This window comes from Narcine bancroftii, chromosome 3, assembly GCF_036971445.1.
Source record: "Narcine bancroftii isolate sNarBan1 chromosome 3, sNarBan1.hap1, whole genome shotgun sequence".
In the NCBI taxonomy this organism is placed as follows: domain Eukaryota; kingdom Metazoa; phylum Chordata; class Chondrichthyes; order Torpediniformes; family Narcinidae; genus Narcine; species Narcine bancroftii.
In genome coordinates, this window is record NC_091471.1 from 25,293,212 (window position 1) to 25,315,118 (window position 21,907).

General features: G+C 42.4%; 2 protein-coding genes across 2 annotated transcripts; both read right to left on the reverse strand.

Annotated features, from left to right (window-relative positions):
- Positions 1 to 535: 535 nt before the first annotated feature.
- ubox5 (U-box domain containing 5) lies at positions 536 to 21,417 on the reverse strand. The gene is made up of 6 exons (XM_069923592.1): positions 21,328 to 21,417; positions 11,366 to 11,558; positions 11,176 to 11,265; positions 8,058 to 9,216; positions 5,215 to 5,358; positions 536 to 959 (listed from the first exon to the last, which is right to left on the reverse strand). Exons 3-6 carry the CDS (start codon positions 11,224 to 11,226, stop codon positions 751 to 753), a joined length of 1,563 nt encoding a protein of 520 aa, XP_069779693.1. The 5' UTR covers positions 11,227 to 11,265; positions 11,366 to 11,558; positions 21,328 to 21,417; the 3' UTR covers positions 536 to 750.
- Positions 11,763 to 21,410, reverse strand: LOC138757013 (FAST kinase domain-containing protein 5, mitochondrial). Its single transcript, XM_069923591.1, has 2 exons — positions 21,328 to 21,410; positions 11,763 to 18,419 (listed from the first exon to the last, which is right to left on the reverse strand). Exon 2 carries the CDS (start codon positions 18,379 to 18,381, stop codon positions 15,874 to 15,876), a length of 2,508 nt encoding a protein of 835 aa, XP_069779692.1. The 5' UTR covers positions 18,382 to 18,419; positions 21,328 to 21,410; the 3' UTR covers positions 11,763 to 15,873.
- Positions 21,418 to 21,907: the final 490 nt, after the last annotated feature.

Sequence of the window (21,907 nt, forward strand, 5' to 3'; positions counted from 1 at the left end):
TGAAGGGAGAAACCAGGTTAAAGTTAATGAAGTGGGGGGTGGGGTGTTGGTAAAAGTAAATGGTAATCAAGAGTGTATTTGGGGGACATTCTTGCAAGTGTATATATTTCAAAGCAAGGAGCACTGTAAGAAAGGTGGATTGACACGTGGAAATATGATATTGTAGCCATCGGTGAAACTTGGTTGCAGGAGGGGCGTGATTGCAGCTAAATATTCCAGGATTCTGTTGTTTTACGAGTGATAGATCGGGGGGGGGGGGGGTGGGATAAAAGGTGGAGGAATCGCATTGTTTGTTAGAGAAAACATTTTCGGTACTGTGGCAGGATATATTGGAGGGCTCATCCAGTCAGGATGAGGAAAGGCATGAAAACATTACTGACAGAGAGCAGCAGCAATCATCAAAGATGCACCCCAACGAAGACATGCTCTGTTCTTGCTGCTGTCACCAGGAAGGAGGTGGAGGTACCACACGATTCATACATACCTTCATTCATACTTACCCCTCAACTGAACATCAGGCTCATTCAGAGACTCATTTAAGGACTCAAACTTTGTTCATATTTTATTATTGTATATTTATATTTGCACATTGTTTACAGTTCTTTCTTTGCGCTTACAGTTTCCAGTAATTAGAAATTCTGCCTGGCCCACAGAAAAAGACAGTGCGGGATGTGAAGTCATGGGTGTACTCTGACAATAGATTTGATTTCCAACATTTCCTCAATGCACGGAGCTCCAAGTGCCACTAATCTAAAGGTGCACTCGCACCACATCGCTGGTACAGATGGACTTATTGCATCTCGAGCAGGAAGGTGCTGACAATTTCTGCCTCGCAGATAAACAGGGCCTGCAGATGAGGTGTCCACACAACAATCTGTACACCACCAGGAGCTGGGAATATGCAGAGAATGGCTCAGAGCAGGTGCTACAAGCTTCATCAGAATTGACTGGATTTTGCTCTGTGGATTAAAAAATCAACATGTTAACATAAATGAAAATCCCAGGTTGCATTGCTGCATCCGCAATTTGAACCTGTACCATTACTCTCACATTTTGATACTGATCACTGGTAAACTAATTTCCTCAATAAGTGCAAAATATTGCAAGAAATCTGTAGCAACAATACAAAAAGCTGGAACAACTCCACAGGTCAGACAGAAATGAAGTTAAATGTTGATGGCCTTTCATTATAACATCTAATAAAAATTGATAGGCTTGAAATATTAACTCAGCTTCTCTCCACAGAATGCATAAGTATTTCCAGCAGTTTCTGATTTTATTCCATTTTCTTTGACAACCTGATAATCTAGGGGAGGTTAAGCATGGTGTTCAATTCACTGCATTTCTTCCAAATTAACCCCTTTGGTCCTAAATCACTGTGTTCTTGTTGATCTCCTTCAATATTTTGGGTAGGGAGTTTCCAGGAAATGCATGAAGGACAGTGTTTCCATGCATCCTTTATTCTTGGTGGTGGAGATCCCTGTCTGAGAGGTTGTGCAAAGATACAGCAGATTTTCAGTAATGCAGTGAACCAAGAAGTTGTGTTCTTTATTCATTCATTATAAGGGATGTGAGCACAGTTGGTAAGCCTATTATTGATCATCTTTCTGTATTTGCTGACAACATACCATATTTGATGCCATAGCTCCCCCCCCCCCCAAGAAAAATAGCCTCAAAAACCACCCCGGGTCTTATATATGAAGGTAGCATGTTGGTGTAAATGCAAGATGGCGACAGGAGGAAAGTGCTCAAACTACTCACCTGTGCTTTCAGGAGTCATTGCCACCGCCGCTCACTTCCCCCGATAAGAAGGCTCTCTCCCTCCTTCCCGCCCACCAGTTCTCCTGTTGCTCAGGCTTTGTTTGACGAGCATAGCTCCCTGAACAGATTGAATGAGGCATGGGGGCAGGTGGCAGTAGCGAGCAGCTCAGGCTGCTCAGTGGTCCAGTTGCTCGCTGTCTCCCACAGTGCTTTGAGGGAAGTGCTGAGGCTCAATGATCAGGCTCGTCGAACAAAGCCTGAGCACTGAGGCCCAGCACTCTCCCCATAGCACTGCGGGAGACAGCGATTGATGGAAGAGAAGGAAGGAGAAAGCAAGTGACAGGACCCTTGAGCAAATTGATTGAGGTAAATAATTTTTTCTTGAAATCTTATGCTAAAATTAGGAGGGGGAGGGGTCTTGTATGCCAACATGTCTTGTATGCCGTCAAATACAGTAGTAGAATCTTAGGAAATATTCAGCACAGAAAGAGCTGCAAGTGATAGATTGAAGCCACAGGAGTAGGTAGAGAACATCTCTGAGGTCATTCCCCCTCAGCAACCAGTTTATTGTTCTAGGTAGTATGGGATGTCTCTAATAGGGTCCACATCATTCTGAGGGGACAGGGCAGATGGTCAGAAGTCTTGACTCATGTTGGTACCAATGACATAGGAAAGAGAGTTCCTGAAGAAGGAATACAGGGAATTAAGGAGAAAGATGACAAGGACCTCCACAGTGGTAATCTGATTACTGCTTGTGCCATGTACTAATGAGGGCAAAAGGAGCGAGATCAGGCAGATAAATACGAGGCTGAGAAAGTGGTGCGGGGGAGGGGGGCTTCAGATTCTTGGATCATTGGGATCTCTTTTGGGGAAGATACAACCTATACAAAAAGGATGGATTACACCTGAAGCCAAAGGAGGACGATATCCTGGCGGAAAGGTTTTACACAGCCATTAGGGAGGGTTTAAACTAATTTGGCAGGGGAATGAGAACCGAGTGCTAGGACTGAAGAAGGGGGAAACAGCAGTAAAGCGAAGGTAGGGTGCAGCAAGGATGACAAGTAGACAACGAGACAAAATAATAGCTGGAAGGATGAGAGAACCAGCACATTCAAAAATTGGTCTGAAGGTTTTGTACTTAGGTGGATGATCTTGCGGTACAGATTGGAGGGTATGATGGCCATTATTGAGTCATGGTTAAAGGATGGAGGTCATTGGGAGCTGAACATCCAAAGATGCACAGTGAATCACAAGGATGGAAAGGGATATAGAAAGGGTGGCATGGCTCTGCTGGTAAGCATATTAAATCATTGCAAAAAGGGGACGAAATCAGAAGAGGTAGAATCCTTTTGGGTTGAGTTAAGGAATAGTAAAAGAACACTAGTGGCAGGTTATATACAAGCCTCCAAACTGCAGGTAGGATGTGCATCTCAAAATACAACTGGAAATACATAAGGCATGTCAGAAGGACAGCGTTAATACCTATGGGATGGCTTTTTTGGAGAAGCATGATGATGATCCCACCAGGGACTGATTGTTCTGGACTGGGTGCTGTGTTATGATCCAAAGGTGACTAGAGAGCTTCAGGTCAAGGAACCCTTTGGAAGCCGTGATCACAATATGACTGAGTTCACTTTGAAATTTGAAAAGGAGAGGCAAAAGTCAGTAATTCAGTAAAGGAAATTACAGTCACATGAGGGAGGAAATGGCTGAAATCAATTGGAAAAGAACATCAATGGGGAAGACAGCAGATCAGCAATGTTTCTGCAAGAAACAGGACAGGTACATACCAAAAAAAATTTGTAAATGGAAAAAAAAAATCAGACAATTGTGACTGATGAGGGAAGTTAAAGCCAAAGAAAAAGCAAAAGAGAGGGGAGATAAGGAAGCAAAAATTAGTGGGACAATAGAGGACTGGGAAACTTTTAAAAATGTAGACAACTAAGAACGTGATTGGGAAGGAAAAGATGATTTATGAAAGGAGTTTAGCAAATAATATCAAAGAGGATGCAAAAAACTTTACAAAATATAGAGTATAAGTGATCAAAGTAGACAGAACCAATTGAAAATGATGGTGGAAATATAGTAATGGGAGACAAGGAGATGGCAGAGGAACTGAATGAATATGTTGGATCAATCTTCACTATGGAAGACATTTGTCGAATACCGGACCTTCATGGCTCTCTGGGAAGAGAAGTGAGTGCAGTCAAGATCACAAGAGAGAAGGTAATGGGAAGCTAAATGGTCTAAGTGTAGATAAGTCTCCAGGACCGAATGAAATGCACCCTCAGGTTCTGAAAGAGAAAGCTGTCGAGATTGTGGAGGCATTGGTAATGATCTTCCAAAAATCAATGGATTCTGGCATGGTTCTGGTAGACTGGAGGATTGTAAATGTCATTCCACTGTTTAAGAAGGAAGTGAGAGAGCAGAAAAGAAAATATAGACCTTTTATCCTGACATCGGTGATTGGGAAGCTGTTGGGATTCGATTATCAGGAATGAGGTTACCATTGTTTTAATCGTACTTAATTGACTCAATAACTCCAAAGGAAATAGGCCAATGACAATTTTTCTCAACCGAAATATTTCAGTAACAATTGGATCTAGAGCAGTGATTCTCAACCTCCCCTTCCCACTCATATACACCTTAAGAAATCCCTTACTAATCACAGAGCACCAATGGCATAGGGATTACTTAAAGTGGTATGTGAGTGGAAACAAAAAGGTTGAGAAACACTGCCCTAGGCAGAATAGAACTGGCAAGGACATTTCCCGTGGTAGGGGATTCTATGACAAAAGGGCACAACTTCAGGATAAAAGGCATCAATTTAAAAGAGAGACACGGATAAAATTCTTTAGTCAAGGGTTGTGAGTCTGTGCAACTTGTTGCCATAGGTGGCTAAGACAGCAAAGTCTTTGGGTGTATTTAAGGCAGAGATTGACAGGTATTTGATTAGTCAGGACATCAAGGGTTATTAGGAGAAAGCTGGGGAGTGGGACTGAGTGGGAGGATGAATCAACTCATGATAGAATGGCGGGACAAACTTGATGAGCTGAATGGCCTACCTTTGCTACTATATCTTGTGAACATGCCCCTCTGCCCATGCCAAGCTCGATGCCCACCTACATCAATCCCTTTTGCCGACAGGAGGCTTTTAATCCTCTTTGGCATTTCTATCCAAGAACTTGTCCATTATTGTACCTGGCTTTACCACCTTCTCGGGCAGTTTGTTCCAGATGATCACCGCCCTCAGGTTCCCTTTAAATTCCTCCCTCCCGACAAAGACGTGAGCCAGTGTCGGTTTACGTTCTTAAAACTGCTCCGCTCTCTGTTTGAACTTACAACATGGGGTTGATTGCATCACATTCTGAAGTGTCACGATAATGCGGATTTACCCCAGATGACAATGTTTGAAACATAACACAAAGTAAATCAGAATCACTGATTGTGTACCTTGCAAATTGTCAGTGTTGCTGCCACCCACTGGCTGTCGTATGTCTTGTCTTTGCTTTGTAGTAAAGGATGGGAACGTACTTAAGACAGAAGCCAATGCGCTGTCCAGGCTCTGTACTAACTTCTGCTCATGTGAAATCAAACCTGTTGGACACAAACAATACTGAGCCATAAAGAATTTGATTCTTTTCAGGATTACTTGAAACAAGCTCATTTTTATTTGGACATTCAGTATGGTACAGGTCCTTGCACCCACAAGCCTGTGCCACCAATTAATGTTCAAACCTGTACATTTAAGTGTGAGAGGAGACCAACACAGTCATGAGGAGAGCGTACAAACTACTTACAGTGCTGGATTCGATCTTTCAAGTAGCACCACCATTCACTGTGATCATGGCTGATCATCCACAATCAATACCCCATTCCTGCCTTCTCCCCATATCCCTTGACTCTGCTATTTTTTAAGAGCTCTATCAAACTCTTTCTTGAAAACACCCAGAGAATTGGGTTCCACTGCCTTCTGAGGCAGAGCATTCCACAGATCTACAACTGAGTGAAAATGTTTTCCTCAACTCTGCTCTCAATGGCCTACTGTGGCCTCTGGTTCTGGCCTCCCCCAATATTGGGAACATGTTTCCTGCCTCTAGCATGTCCAATCCATTAATTATCTTGTTTCAATCAGATCCCTTCTCATCCTTCTAAATTCCAGTGTATACGAGCCCAGTTACTCCAATCTTTCAATTTATGACAGTCCCGCCACCCCAGAAATTAGCCTCGTGAACCTACAAGTGTCGCACCAACTGTGCCAGTCTCAGAGGAAAAAGAATTTCAGGGATATATATGATGTCATGTGTGTACTCTGACAATAAATCTGAACTTTGAGGTGATCCCAAAAGATCAGAATCACTGATCAGAATCAGTGATTCTGATTTACCATGATGGGAAGTATTGAAAAGAAAAAGTAACTGGTACTTCCTATGTGGGCCAATAACCTGAGGTCATCTCATGTTAAAACAAAAAGTTCCTCGAGTTTCCCAACAGCTCAGTAAATACATTATTATGTGTCACAGAAACATTTTTGTATTCAACACCGGGGTTGATGTATAGCAAGAAGTTAGCCTTAGTCAGGAAAGTGGCACAGCAAGTACAGCTGTTGCTGCTCCAGTGACTTGAGTTTTATCCTGATCTGCTGTGAAGTTTGCACATTTTCTATCTGACTGTCTGGGTTCATCTGGTACTCCAGTTCCCTGCAACATTCCAAAGATGTGCAGATTAGTAGTTTAATTGGCCATGGCAAATTGTCCCTTGAGTGGCAGAATCTGGGAGGAACTGATGGGAATGTGAGGAAAATAAAAATGCTTTTTGTACACAATGAGTGTAAATGACAACAACACCATAAGACATCCGAGTCGAAGAAGGCCATTTAGTCCATCGAGTCCACTCTGCCATTCCATCATTAGCTGATCCATTCTCCCACAGCCCTACTCCCCTGCCTTCTCCCCATAGCCCTTGATACCATGACAATTTAGATACATATCAATCTCTGCCTTAAATACACCCAACATCCTGGCCTTCTCAGCCACCTGTGGAACATTTCAATTCCAGAAAGGCTTGTTATCATGCTGTATGTCTAATTTAAAAATAAAACCCATCAAAACATCAGAATCCCACGCTTTTGACTGCTCAGAGGAGCACTCTTTGTCCATGTGTCGTCAGCACCTCCCAAACCTCATACTTGCCAACACATCATGCGCCTCCTGCCCCAGCTCTGGCAGTTTCCACTAGTTTTTCATCAACCCCCACAAAACTAATCTTTGCATCCCTCCTTGCCTGCTTCCATCTATCACTCACCTGCCTCTCCCCTCCCCAGCTCCATCTACCCATCATTCCTTCTCTCTACATTGGCAACCTCCATATTTTACTCTCTGTCCTGATTCAGGGCTTCAACCTCCCAATCCCCACCCCCACAGATGCTGCTCAAGACAGTTAAAAGGAGCATCCTTTTCCAGTCAAAGAGCCCAAATCCGGAGAGCAAATATTGTGCAGGTTGAGAAAAAGAGCTGGATCTGATGCGAGACAGTTTATATCTCATGAATTATAACGACAAATACAGTCTGAAAGGTGGTGAGAGAATATTCAACAGTCACCAAGATTTCATTAATAAATTAGGCTGCGTGGAAAGAACAGGGAGGTGAAAGTGATTAGATACTATATTCAAGGCTGAGAGTTATCCTTTTTTCGATATTAAAGGGATAGGTGGCAGATGTGAGCGATGTCCTTAACAAATGATGGAACAGGATTGAGAGGCCTGTCCTGTTTTCATCCCTTAATCTCATCTATTCCTTTCTTCCCGTAGTACTGATCTAATTGCACCATAAATAATTCCTGCGATTTAACCAACTATAAGCAAATTGGCTCCATATTTTTGCCACTGAGTACAGGAGGTATCTTGAATTCTTTACTAAATGAATTGTTCGAGATTTACCACCTGCTCTCATTAGTCAATGACTGTTAATAGCATTCAATAACTTTGCAAAAGTAAAGATGAATCTTAGCCAAATTTCCCTTGGCAAAAACAAACCGCTGGAGGAACTCAGCAGTTCAACCCCGAGTTCCTCCAGAGGTTTGTTTTACGCTCCAGGTTCCAGCATCTGCAGTCCCGTGTCTACAAATTGACCTTGCCCTGTAATCTATCGACACTCTCAAATGCAATAGTCACTTGCATTCTGATACTATAGTTGACACTGGGTAGAAGAGAATCCTAGTCCCAATCCATACCTTTGGAAGATAAAAATCTGTAAATAGCAATGCTGACAGAATGCAAAAAGAAATAAGGTTTATACCCAAATCTTGCTCAGGCTTTTGTATTCCTTTTGTTTCTGCTTTGAATCTCTTTTCATCAAAAGCGGGAACAAGAGCAGAATTTGAACTCGAGCAGGCACTTAATTGTTCCGAGGCAGTATTCACGTTGTCTGCATCTTGTATGGAGTCTGATTTTCTTTTCACTGCAGACGAGGCCACAAAACCAACTCGAGTTCTACCCACAACGCCATGGCCTGATGCTGTGTTGTGCAACAGGAGATAGTCCAGCCTTGATTTAAGTGTCAAGTGAGGCACTGGCTTGGAATGGCAGTTGAAGGGGACACTGGTGAAAGGATCATTTGGCACTCGGCCCCATGAAGCCTCACACCGATTATATTTGTCCAGTGTGCTCTGATCGATTACTTTGCCACTAGGAAGCAACATCGGAAGGACCATGATCTCGGAAGTGATGGGATCCAGAAATTCCTCTGGAATGCTCTCACTGGTCAGCAGAGATCCACTGGCACTTGGCTCTAGACCATCACTAGCTGGCATGACAAAAGAGTTTCCTTTCTTGATTGCTGGAATTGACTGCTCAGCCTTGTATTCTTGGTAAACCTTGAGGATGCTTTCAATAAGTTTATGAGGGGATGATCTAGCTGGTTGCCCCCAGATTTCCACCCTTCTCAAACCCGGCACACTGCCCCCCGACACATAAGTGATGCAAATTCTGACGTGATTTATGTTTGTCAAAGAAAATTGCCCTTTGTTCCACAAATCCTGCATGGAAGTATCATTGTCAAAAGCAGTAGGCCCCTTAAACTTATTAAAAGGAGCTCTGGGTTGATATGCTTTGTGCCTGAAAGATACTTTGGTTTGGTTTTTCAGCGAAACCTTCCCCACCAGTGTGAAAACATCATTCTCAGAAAAGGTCTGGCCAGCAGGCTGAGAATTCTGCGAGGAAGTTTCACTCCATGTTGGAGACTTATTACGTGTTGTACATGTATAGATGTCCAAGCCTAAAGAGTGTTGGAAGCCCACTGAGACTTCCAAGTCAATTCGACAAAGCTCCACTTTAAACGGGAATGAAACAGTAACGTGTAGTGGAGGTTTGATGAAGTATTCAGCACGGAATCCACACTTTCTGCTCACAGGGTCCGCAGATATCAAATTGCTTACTTCGTAGCCATCTGCACAGACCTGTGAAAAATGCACAAAAGTAATGTCTTCTGTCACTTTGATTAAAAACTTTATTTGATACTTTGTTGCTACTAGGGATGGGGGATGGTGGGGGGGGGTGGTGACCAAGCTTGATGAATCTGCAATATGCAACACCCACATGTATGTATTGCATACAATATAAAGATTGCCTCCTACACTGGGGTGCCCAAACTTGCTTAACGCAAGAGCCCCATTCAATAAAATTTAGATGTCTGACTACAGCAAGTCATTAAAAAAAATTGCGTTCATATTTTTACTCCTTACGTGCACATTTTGTTACAAAAATATTAAGAAATACATGTAATAATATTTATTCATGGATATAGTTTTTAAACTGCTAATTTGTATTTGTTTCAATAATCAAAAAGTATATATGCCACATATACTCGTGCAATAGTCGAATTTTGTGGACCAATTTTTAGAGTAAAATTTAGGGGATCAACTATAACACGCATATATTACTCTTTTTCGGTGTAAGTACAGGGCATAGGGAGCTTGAATGGGCAAGCATGGGGAGCCTTGCCAAGAGTCTGTGGTCAGGGCTTTGGGAGCTCCAGAGGGCAGAGGATGGGTCCTAGTGAGAGTCTGCAATTGGGGTGTTGGGATCTCTGACCCGAGGCCAAAAATAAGGAGGGTGGGGGGTTTGACTTTTACACGGGTCATATACAGTATACATACCATACATTTTCAATCGCAAGCCACATTCACTGACATGTCCAATGCGAGCATTGGATCACACAATTCCTGAATTAGCCAACATATTTCCGCACATTTTATGTCAAAATGCCACATGTGGCCACGAGCCACGGTTTGGCCAACACTGTCATATACTATCTTTGTTACCCAATCTGCAAACTTGTCAGCTTGATAGATTGTTTCTACAGTTGTAGATTGTATGAAATCTCAGAATACTGTGAAGGGCATAAATATTTAAGGTGGTTGATGGGATTCAGAAACAAGGCACTAAATGACATTGAGTTTCTATTGAGGGTAGTGGTGTATGGGGTTTTATTGACCAGAAATCTTTAACAAACGGTGTACCACAGTAATGAGTGCTAGGACCTTTATTTAATTATATTATATTGCATATAACAAACAGCTTCTTGACATTGCAAGTGGTTTCCTTACTCATGTTACAGAAGACAAAAATGGGTGAACTTGTATATAGAAAAATAAAGTTGAAGGATATAGTGGGACATGGGTCAACTGAAAAGTTGAGCAGCAGTGGTGGACGGAATCGAATCCCAACAAGTGTGAGGTGATGCACCCGAGAGGTCAAATTCTAGTAGGACATATAGAATAAATCCCAGAGACATCGGATGTGTTAATATACAGAGACCGCAAGGTCCAAGTTCACACTCCCTGAAAGTTGCAGCAGGAGTAGATAGAGTAGTGCAAAAAATGTTTGGCATCCTTGCCTTTATAGACTAAGGAATTGAGTACAAGAGTTGGGACCTCAGGGAAAGTCCACCCTGTCTTTCATACCATTTGTGTACCACCAGTGGTGTGGTCATGCCTTTAGTGCAAAACTAGAGTTGTGGCTGTTAGTTGCAGTTTAATGTTGCCTACAATTAGTAATCTCTGTCAGGCAGCATGAGTGACTGGAACTTACTCTTCCAAAATTGTGTGATCCATTTATAACGAGTTAAGGGAATTAAACAACTTTGCATTAATGAATCATTATGGAGGACTGCCTTGCCTGCTTTTGAAAACAACATCCAGATTTCATTATTAGCCAATACCATGTGGAAGCTGGAGGAAGGGAAATTGATTATTCTCAAACAATAACCCTTGCCTCACCCTGCCTGATTCCCAAATCTACATGTTGCTAATCTGCTGACTTCAAAGAGAAACAATTCTAATTGCACAATGTAGGAGGAAAGTGGCATTTTGAATTCTTACAATTGCAGGTAATATCAGTATAAAGTGATCAGTTACCTTATTGCATTGTATCCTAGGTTTTAAATTTGGGAGGCAAAGATTGATCATTCTCTGACCCCAAAGAACAAGTCCCAAAAGATGTTTCTTCTGTAATGGAGGGGGAAAATGTATTAACTCATTGAATCGTTATCAGAATCAAACACCAAACTGGTCTTCAGCCACAATGTGTAAGTGATTAATACCCTACCAGTCACAGAGATGGGATCGCTTGCCGCTAGATCTTGAAATCATATGGTTTTCACATTAAAGCTTCACACATCATATCCCCATTTAGCAGTTCTTCGCACAATAAAAATGGTGAAGCTACTTCCTGCAGTGGTGATAAGGTGTCATGTACATCTGACCAAAACATGCTTTGGTTATATTCTATTGTAGAGTTTCTGTGAGAAAAGCATTGGAATAAGTGCTAAGCTTACATTTCTTTTTGATCACTTTATAAATCACTAAAAAAAAACAAAACACCACAATATTCCAATGGTTGTAAAATTCAACACAACAAATTGCAAACAACTAAGATGCTTAATGGAAATATCCCCATTGAAATCAACGACCTGGAGGTACACATTAGACACTATACTCTTAGATAAAGGATGTAGTCTTTAATGTTTTCAAGATTTAATTTTCAGTTTTCGACTCTTACCACTTTTTGTAGCAGTGTATTTTTCACATCAAATTTCTAGATAAATTACAGATACTTTTGCCAATTAACTTGAGAAAGAAAAATAATGTTTCAGGCTGTCCTGGGTAGTTGAATGCAGAATCAGAAAAATAATTCATTTTTTTCCTCAGACATGGAGCTGTAATTTTCCAAACCAGAATAAGACATATTCCTAAAAGATAAGCCTTTTTATTACATATAAATTTTGACAATTTATTTACATGGAACAAATTTAGATACTTTCTGCACAAGTCAAGAAAACTTCATAGATTCTAATTTCTTCACATTATTGCTGAGATTTCAGTAACCTGACAAAAATTATGAAAAAAAAATCAGATTTACCCAACTTGTTAAAAATTTTCCCAAATCTCAGCACATAACAATGATTTTCATAATTTTAAAAGCACAAATCAATAAGTAGGTCTTTTTCTTTTAACTCCAATTTTACATCATAATTATGTTGTAAGCATATAGAGAATGTTGCCTGATTAAAATCAAGGACAATGGAGAAGCAAGAATGAGCTATGACCCTGGAGTTCAATTTTCCTTTCATTACATCCTGGCTGAGTATCTGGCTTAATTTTGGAATGGTACAGGAAATACTGGGTTGAAGTTATGGACGATTTCAACTTCCATAATATTTCTTCCTAAGAGGGATTGATGGGGCTGCATTTGTCAGGTGTTTCCAAGAAGGATTCCTGACACAGTATGTGGACCAGCCGACCAAGAGGCCATACTGGATCTAATCCTGGGTAATGAACCTGGTCAGGTGATGGACCTCTCAGTGGAGGAGCATTTTGGCGAGAGAGACCACAACTCCCTAAGCTTTAGCACAGCTATGGAAAAAAGCAGACAAAATGGGAAAGTGCTTAATTGGTGAAGGGCTAATTACAATGGGATGAGGCAGGAATGAGTGAAAGTAAATTGGAAAGAGATGTTCAAGGGTGAAAGTACAGAACTAATGTGGAGGAATTTTAGGGACCACTTATGCCACGAGGAAAAGATGGTAGGAAAATGGAACTATGGTTGACAATTAAGGAAGAGGAAGTGTTGGATCTTTTTAAAAACATCAAGATCGATGTTTCCAGAGCCAGACACGATATACACCAGGATATTGTGGAAAGTGATAGGGCAGTAGCTATGATCTTTGAGTCCTCTTTGGTCATAGGGGAGGTGCCGGAGGATTGGGAATGGCAAATATAATCCCCTTGTTTAAAAAGGTAATAGGGAGAATCCTATGAATTATAGACCGGTGAGTCTTGTGAGGGGTGTGCAAACTATTGGAGATGATTCTTAAGGATAGGATCTATGAGCATTTGGAGTACAGTCTACTCAAGGATAGTCAGCATGGCTTTGTGAAGGAAGGTCATGCCTCACAAGCCTATTTGAATTTTTTGAGAAGGTAACAAAATTAATGAGGGTAGGGCAGTAAATGTGGTCTACATGGATTTTAGTAAGACAAATGACAAGGTTCCCCATGAGTGACTCATTCAGAAAGTCATGAGGCATGGGATCCATGAAACCTTGGCTTTGTGGATAAAACATTGGCTTGCAGGTAGAAAGCAGAGAGTAGTGAAAAGAAAGTATTCTGCCTGGTAGTCAGTAACTAGTGGAGTACTACAAGGATCTCTTCTGGGACCCCTGCTCTTTGTGATTTTTATAAATGATCTGGATGAAGAGGCAGAAGGATGGGTCAGTAAGTTTGCAGATGATTTGAATGTTGGAGGAGTTGTGGAGGGAGCTGAAGGTTTTTGAAGGTTACAAGAGGATATAGGTAGGATGCAGTTGGGCAGAAAAGTGGCAGATGGGGTTCAATCCGGATAAATGTGAGGTGATGCATTTTGGAAGGACAAACCAGAAGGCTGAGTACAGGGTTAATTGTCAGATTAACAGAGAGATGAAAAGAGGGACCTCGGGGTCCAAATCCATACATTCCTCAAAGTCGCAGCACGGGGTGATAAGAAAGTTAAGACGACCTATGGGATGCTGGGCTTCATTAATTGGAGAATTGAGTTCAAGATTAGAGAGGTCATGTTGCAACTCTACAAATCTCTGGTGAGGTCAAACATATGTTCAGTTCTGGTCACCACATGCAGGAAGGATATGGAAGCTATGGTAAGGGTGCAGAGATTTACCAGGATATTACCTGAATTGGAAAATAAGCCTTATGAGGCAGGGTTAGCAGAGCTGTGACTTTTTTCTTTGGAGCATAGAAGGATAAGAGGAGACTTAATAGAGATTTACAAGATTGAGAGGCATAGAGAGGGTGAACAGCCAGTGCCTGTTTTCCAGGGCAAGAATAGCAAATACCACATATGTGCAAAGTGAAAGGAGAAATGTTTAGGGAAGACATCAGGGGTAATTTTTTTATATATACAGAGTTGTGGGTGCTTGGAATGCCTTGCCAGGGATAGTGGTGGAGGGTGAAACATTGGGGGCATTTAAAAGACTCTTAGACAGGTTAGAAGAAAAATAGACGGTTAAAGGGAAGAGAGAGTTTAGTACTTTTTAATTAAGGTAAGTATGCATCAGCACAACATTGAGGATCGAAAGGTCTATATTGTGTTCTTTTAGCCCTAATTCTCATATTCATAGATTTCCTTGTTGCTAAAACCCTTTTGAACTTGATCTAAGTTTCAGGACAGTTTCTTTCCCACAGTTATTAGGCTCTTAAACCTCCCAATATTACCCTAGTCATTTTGCTAATACAAGACACTAAAGATCTGTCTGTACTACCGGAGAAATTTACAGTAGCCAATTAATCTATCAACCCACACAACTTTTAACATCGGACTTTGGCAACAATGATAGCTATGTCTGATTTCCAGTGGCCAAAACAATAGTGGGGCTGGAGTTCAGATCATGAAAGTTTGGCAGGTTTCCCTTTTTAAAGTGGAAATCTATCTACATTCTCTTTTTTTTAGTGAAATTCCTCATTCTGCATAGCAAGAGGCTGGTTGAGACAGAACTCCAAAATGAGCTGGTAACAGAATCACAGCAAAACAAGCAGTCTTTATCCGATTTCCACAGGATAAATACACATCCTGATGATGGAAATGAAATACAGGGTAAAACTATAACACAGCCTCTTACAATATCATCCCTTACACATTCAATCATTACAAAAAAGTAATGAGTGTGAAATATTCTTTCTCATTTCAGTTGTTCCCTTGGTGCAATCTTTGAAGTTTAGCACCTAGACCACAATTTACAAAACCTGAATGAAGATAGAATGCATTAATAATGTTTTCTCAGATTAAGCATTTGGACTCCCAGCCACATTCAGAGTTGTACTGTAGACCTTCTTTGCAAGCTGAGAGAATTCAGGTCATTCCATATATTATGTCAATTCAGAACGTTAGTGCAATGTATTTTATTATTAATTTACAACAATGTTTGATATAATAAAATGCTGTCTATTTTACATCTGCACAAGTTTATTCTCACGTCGCCTGCACTGATACAATTCTGAAAGAACTATGTTGTTTGAAGAGTTTTCAGAATAAGGCACAGGAAGGACAACTGATCTCAGTCCAGCAAGAGGAACAAAGGTCATGGTCTTTTGGCTGTAAGGGGATAATTATAGCAACCCATGTCAGATGATGGATTCAGTTGTTCACGGACCTTTTGAATCAGTAAATGATGGAATTACACAGAATAGTCTGCCTGCATTCAAAATTCTATTTCACAAAATGAAAATGGAGATGCTCAGGTGGTAAATCAGTCAGTTTTCATTCAGTGTAAGAATTGCCTTTGGAAGAAAAGGGGTAAAAGAACAAAGTGGAGAAATTTGTTGTCAGAACACACAACAGCTGTTTTGGATCAATAAATACCAAAAGATCAGCCAACTCCAATTGATCAAATAATAGAGGTTCTTGCTCCATGACATTCCTAAAAAATAAATATTTCTTCCCAAGATACAGCAAGGATTTTTATGTGGAATTTCTTAATTGCATTAGCACAGGAATCACTGAGCTTCAGAATGTATAATTCTGGTCAGAAAAGTATTATCTCCTTCCTGGAAGGCATCTTTTACTTCAACCCAGTGAATTGTAGAGTTTCTGATGTAGGTAGGAGATTTTCTCAGATCGAGTTCTTTTAAGTAATGGGACCCATTCCCAATATGGAAGCTCAATGACCACATAGCCTGCTCGAACCAACTGCCTCCTCTTCATACTGTGCAATCCCAGGAGGATGTGGGAATTGTGGCAGTAGTGATTACGGTTCGATACCTGAATGGCCAGTTTTTTGATTTCTGATCGTTCATTGGGCAGGGAAACGGTCTTTTTGTCTGCCATCTTTGAGTTAGTCAGTGGGTTTACAAGATCGCCTGTAAGGTGCACATCATTTCTTAATAGCTTTGCATTCAATTCCATGCAGCTTCTTTCCTTAACATCTTCAGTTTTGTGCAGGTTTTCCACATCTTCTCTCACTTCCAAGTTGTCAGGGTTACCTTTTAAAATGGACTTACTCGTTTGGCTTTTAGCAAGCAAGGAAATTAACTCATCAGTGATCTGAACGCCATTGAACTTGAACTCAAGTTTTTGTGCCTTTTTGTTCAGCAGTTCAGTGTGAAATGGCATTGGCTTACCGGTGGAGTCAAAGTGCACCTCAAGGTCAGCTGACCTGGTATGCGGCAAAATCAGATGATTCTTCACAAACTGAGGGCCACCCAACATTACTTGCAGCAAAGTGGCAGCTTCGACCATCTCAGGCTTCACACAAATATCCTGTCTGGCAAAATTCCAGAGCAGTTCTCTGACTTCCTGCTGTAGATGCAAAGGGAGACGGTGGCCTTTGTAACTGGGGCACTCAATTGCCACCGTTCCATCAAGCGTGAAGAGATCTTTCTTTAGCTCAAACTTACTTGCTTCAGTTGCTAGTCTGATAAACTGTGGACTCAAAGCGACATCTATGAGGTCGTAAGGGAAGCGTTCAGTAAATGCCAGCCCCAACAAAGCAGTGAGGAAATGCTCCGGGAAACGCTGAAATTCATGCATTTTGTGGTGTAGCTGCTCAGTTAAGCGAGAAAAAAATTCCTCTGCATTTTCAGGCTCATAGTTCAAAACTGAAAAGGACCAGAGGTATTTGGCAATGTCTTTGCTTCTGCAGTACCGTACCTTTGAAGGCACCTTGGCAGCGACAGCATCCAAGAGGCGACTGTCCCGATAGTGCAATGATGCACATGCCAGCACAATGTGCATTACCCCCTGAGTGCCAATATTGGGAATCCGTTCTGCTGCCACCTCTCCTAGTCGCTTCAGAAAAGGCCAGTGGCTCATGTGTGTATAACGGAACATTTTCATCACATTTACCAAGCTATAATTGCTGATGTCTTCCATGTTGGCAGCCACCTTGTCACCGATCCTCTTCATCAGCTGCTCAGAAAATCCATTATTTGACTTGAAGAAACCTAGGCAAACAGCTCCAACTTCCTCCATGTTCATCTGGTCTAGGTGAGTGGAGAGCAGCAGTTCCAGCCTTTGCATGAGATCAAGAGGTGCCTGTCTGCTCTCCCCAATGATGTAGAGAAGCTGAACCAGCTGGGGCATGGTCAGCTCTTTCCACCGCAAGCTCACGTAACTCAGGACCAGCCTCATGTACCGTGGGACAGATCGCCCAAGGCAGCGCCACAAGTCGGCGAGGAACAAGAGCTGATTAAACTCCATATCCCACACACGGCGGCAGAACTCAGCCTCTAAGGCATTGAGGAATGCATGGGAAGGGGGCAGCTGAAGACGAACCATGGCCTCAAGAAGGTGGAGGAGCTGAGTCAAAGTAAACGCTCCCAGGTTGTCAAAGCTATACCGGCAAAGCATTGCAAAGCGGGAATCTGCCTTCATCAGGTCGTGCTGATCAGTTGGCAACCAGCTAAGCTGCCAAACATAGTCTGATATTCTTTCTGGGGTCAGGCTACTTTTCAGGAAGGAAACATAACCCAGAATCCTCTGCCCCTCTTTTGCAGAGAGTTCCTCTCTCTGCTCGGAGCTCCAGAAGCACAGAGCTCTGTAGGCACTTCCAATCTTTTGGAACCCTCGAGGATCTTCTTTTGTATCGTACACCTCCACAATGTCCGACTCCTGACTTTCCTTTGAAGCAACGGGCCACTGGGCATTACCATGCCGTTCTTCACTGGACTTACTATAAGCTAGATCCAGCAGTGTGTTTGTGACACTGAACAGTCGGCGAGAACAAGTCACCATGTAGGTGTTGCGGATTTGCTTGATTCCCACGTTGGATGGAACATGCTCCACCAGGAGTGAGAAAGCATCTCTGTAATTATCTACCTCATTTGAAACATTCTGCAGTGTCTGTATTTTAGTGCAAGCATAAGCTGCAGAATGGGAATGTAGTTTATAGTCCAACATTGGCAAGTCTGTGATAGACAGGAAGAGGTTGGTTCTGTCAAACTTTACACCTGACTTATTATTAGCATTCTCTGTCTTTTCTTCAGGTCTTTTCTCTTCAGTGCATCTGCTGCTTTTTGAATATGTTCGCCAATTGCAGATCCTTCTGGGAAGCTTCCAGAAGTTAACCAGAGCCATAACGGTGAAGTGTGGGGGGTCTTGGCGTGTCTCCAGTACTGAAAAAAATGCAGAATAATAAGTGCTTTTGGGCTTTGAATTTCCAAGGTCACGAGCATTAACAATTTCATTGAAAAATTCCCGAGGGATCGGAGATCACCTTCAATAGTCAACTTCTGCTTTATGACAAAAAGATACCTACACAGGAAAGTAGTGAAACACATTCTATCAATTCTACACTGATATTCAACAGAACACTTGTATCTGGTGGATGCAGAGCCTTCCCATGTTCTTCAGATTTACACTCATCACTCCAACATAGCAGAGTGTAACAATCCATTCAATATTGAGTATGTTGGCCTGGGAGAGAACACCAATGCTGGTTTGCTTGTCTTTGTGATGATTTTTGAGGATTGTACGGTGGTATTTTCTCAATGCCTTAGGATGTATGCTCCAGGTGGTTGAGATCACAGAAACATATACAAAGACAGGGATCACTGCTCAGTGGATTGTTTTCCAGGATCATGTTGCATTACTTTATCTTTCGCCATACAATGCAGCATGGCCAGGTTGGTCATTTGCCTTGTGGATGTTGAACATGCGACCCACCCTCTCATGATTCAATTAAAGTGTTGATGGCAGCTTAGCACTTGGACTGAGTGTGGACAAGTACAAATGCCCTCTCCAGAATGCAGTTTGATTCTGCAGTGTTGTTGTGCAAGTTGAATAGCTTCCCATTAGTTCTGATGGTCAACTTTCACTCAGGAGAGAAATTACTTGCAGATGAGATGCAACATTGTGGCAAGAAAGATTGAAATAACATTGTTTTATCTGACAACAGAATCTCCTGAGAATACGTGATGCTAGAGCCAAATATTGTTTCAACACCATAGTCCTGCTGAATATCAAATCTTTTGTGATTTACTTAGAGTTCAGCATATCTCCCTATCCATCAACAACTTTGACAGGTGAATTGTGGAAAGCACATAGTGGTTGCATCACAGTGTGGCTTGAGAACTATTCTGCTCAAGACTGGAAGACGCTGCAGATGGTGGTGAATGTAGCTCAGAACCTTAGGCAAACCTGCCTCTCCTCCACTTACTCCATCTACATCACCCACCCGTTAGGAAAGGCAGTCAAACATATTAAAGGACACTTTACACACCACATACTCTCTTCTCCCTTTTCCCATCTGGAAAAGGGAACAAGTGCACCATGAGGCTTAGACCATTTTTCCCTGGAGCCATCAGGATCCTAAATGAACTCCACAACAGTGCTCTCATATTGTTCTTGCTTTGTACTAATTGATCTTTCTCATTACAATGTGTGCTCTTGTCCTGTGATTTTGTTTGGCTGTATTAATATTAGAGTTCATCTGTTAGACTGCTTGCAAAAGAACCCTTCTCACTGTTCCTTGTATAATGTGACAAATAAACTTGAAATTTGTTCAGACCCTCTGGTTAACTTTATAGCCAACATGTTTATAGCCCATGTGCCAGCCATATTGGAGGAGGATATTCCAGTCACTTTTCACTGATGGAGTCCAAGTCTATGGTGAGCTCATAAAATAGTGGCTGCAGCCCCACCTTGCACCTTTCCTGCACAATGAGGGTCAAGTCAATTGTGCCTCTGGGTTGTTAGATTCAGCAGCAGTGAAAAGGTAGGATGGTGATTATTTTCCCAAAGGTTGGAAGCCAGGAAAACTTTCTGCATTTACCGCAAACTTGTTTATATACTCAGAGTGCCACTGGAAAATTCTTTTCTTACATGTGAATTATTCACTGCCAAATTTTAAGATTTCAGTAGGAACATGGCCTGTCCTGAGAGCTCTTATGTTTTACTTGGGGAGAAGGCATCAACAATCAGGAGTGGAAATGATTCTAACCAAGATAAGATGGTAACCACAAGCATATTGATGGTATCTGCTTGTAAAACATCCAAAATGAAAGAGTACAAAATACCTCCTTTGAATATTTGGAAGGGAAAAACATGTTCTTTGCCTTGTCTGTCTACCAAATTATTTTTTTTTTAAATCATGTATTATAGTTCACATCAATGAATGCTGTTCCTAATACTGCCGAACAGGAGTCTGTACAGCTGTTGAGGCTGTGGCAGTTCTGGTGCGCCGGGTGACACCAATAGCAAATCTTTGCCTTACAGCAGGCAGAAGGCAATTTTGTGTAATACTACATGACATTACTTGACAATAAAAAGAATCTTGAATGTATATCCACCATGAAAATAACAGCCAACTTCAGCCCTGCTGGAGCCATTCATTTACTTCACGCTTACCATGTCTTTCCCCATTAGCTTCTCAGGGAAGGCGGAGGTTGATATTGAAATGCATCCTTCACCCAGGGTAGTCTGGAGTACAAAACCCAAGACCTCAAATCTGGTTCAAATTTCACAGTCCCTTCTGCAGGCTTGAGACGACTTGCAGCAAGCAATCCAATGGCAGGATAAGCAAACCCACATCCCAGCATTTCCATGCCCCTCAGGAGCGACTGAAATATTTGGCTGCAGCAGTACCAGCAACCAGGGTGTGAATCCACCTGTCTGTCAGGAGTTTATACATTCCACCCCCACCCCCATGAGCTTGGGGACTGCGTGAGTTTCCTCTGAGTGCTCCAGCTTCCTCCCATGTCCCCATGGTCGGGTGGGTAGATTAACTGGTCACAAAAGTCACATTTGGATAGGACAGACTGGTGCCCTGGAAGGGCCTGTTGTTGAGCTGCATATTTCAAATTAAAATACATGTGATTATTTTTTACTCCAAGATTACCCAGAGGTCATGCACGCAATTCCGACACTTTGAAGCCTTCCTGCCCCGTCTGTGGGCCCGCCAATCAACCCAGCCACACAGCATTTCAAAGGTCACCTCCTCGCTCTTCTCAGCCCTTGGCCCTCCATCATCTTTCAAAGCACCTTACACGCTGCTCTCCAAAGGCATTGATACGTTTCAGTTACCTTACAAAATGGAAACGATCCGTGCTTTCTCAGGCCTCACCGGCCTGAGGTCTCGACGCATGCGCACGCACCACACCGCTCTGACCTCGGCTGACTTTTGGCACATGCGCAGAAGGCCCGGCTCGCTGTGGCTCTTCTTAGCACATGCGCAGATGCCTGGCTCGCTGAGTCTCTGCTTGGCACATGCGCAGATGCCTGGCTCGCTGAGGCTCTTCTTGGCACATGCGCAGATGCCTGGTTCGCTGAGTCTCTGCTTGGCACATGCGCAGATGCCTTGCTCTCTGAGTCTCTTCTTGGCACATGCGCAGATGCCTGGCTCGCTGAGTCTCTTCCTAGCACATGCTCAGATGCCTTGCTCGCTGAGTCTCTTCCTAGCACATGCGCAGATGCCTGGCTCGCTGAGGCTCTTCTTGACACATGCGCAGATGCCTGGTTCGCTGAGTCTCTGCTTGGCACATGCGCAGATGCCTTGCTCTCTGAGTCTCTTCTTGGCACATGCGCAGATGCCTGGCTCGCTGAGTCTCTTCCTAGCACATGCTCAGATGCCTTGCTCGCTGAGTCTCTTCCTAGCACATGCGCA

Coding starts and splice junctions, on each gene's coding strand:
- ubox5 (XM_069923592.1), bottom strand. CDS start 11,226: ATGATCAATCTTTGCCTCCCAAATTTAAAACCTAGGATACAATGCAAT. Junction 9,217..11,175: donor CTAGGATACAATGCAATAAG/GTAACTGATCAC, acceptor CATTTTTCACAG/GTCTGTGCAGATGGCTACGA. Junction 5,359..8,057: donor AAAGCCTGAGCAAGATTTGG/GTATAAACCTTA, acceptor TGTGTCCAACAG/GTTTGATTTCACATGAGCAG.
- LOC138757013 (XM_069923591.1), bottom strand. CDS start 18,381: ATGGCTCTGGTTAACTTCTGGAAGCTTCCCAGAAGGATCTGCAATTGG.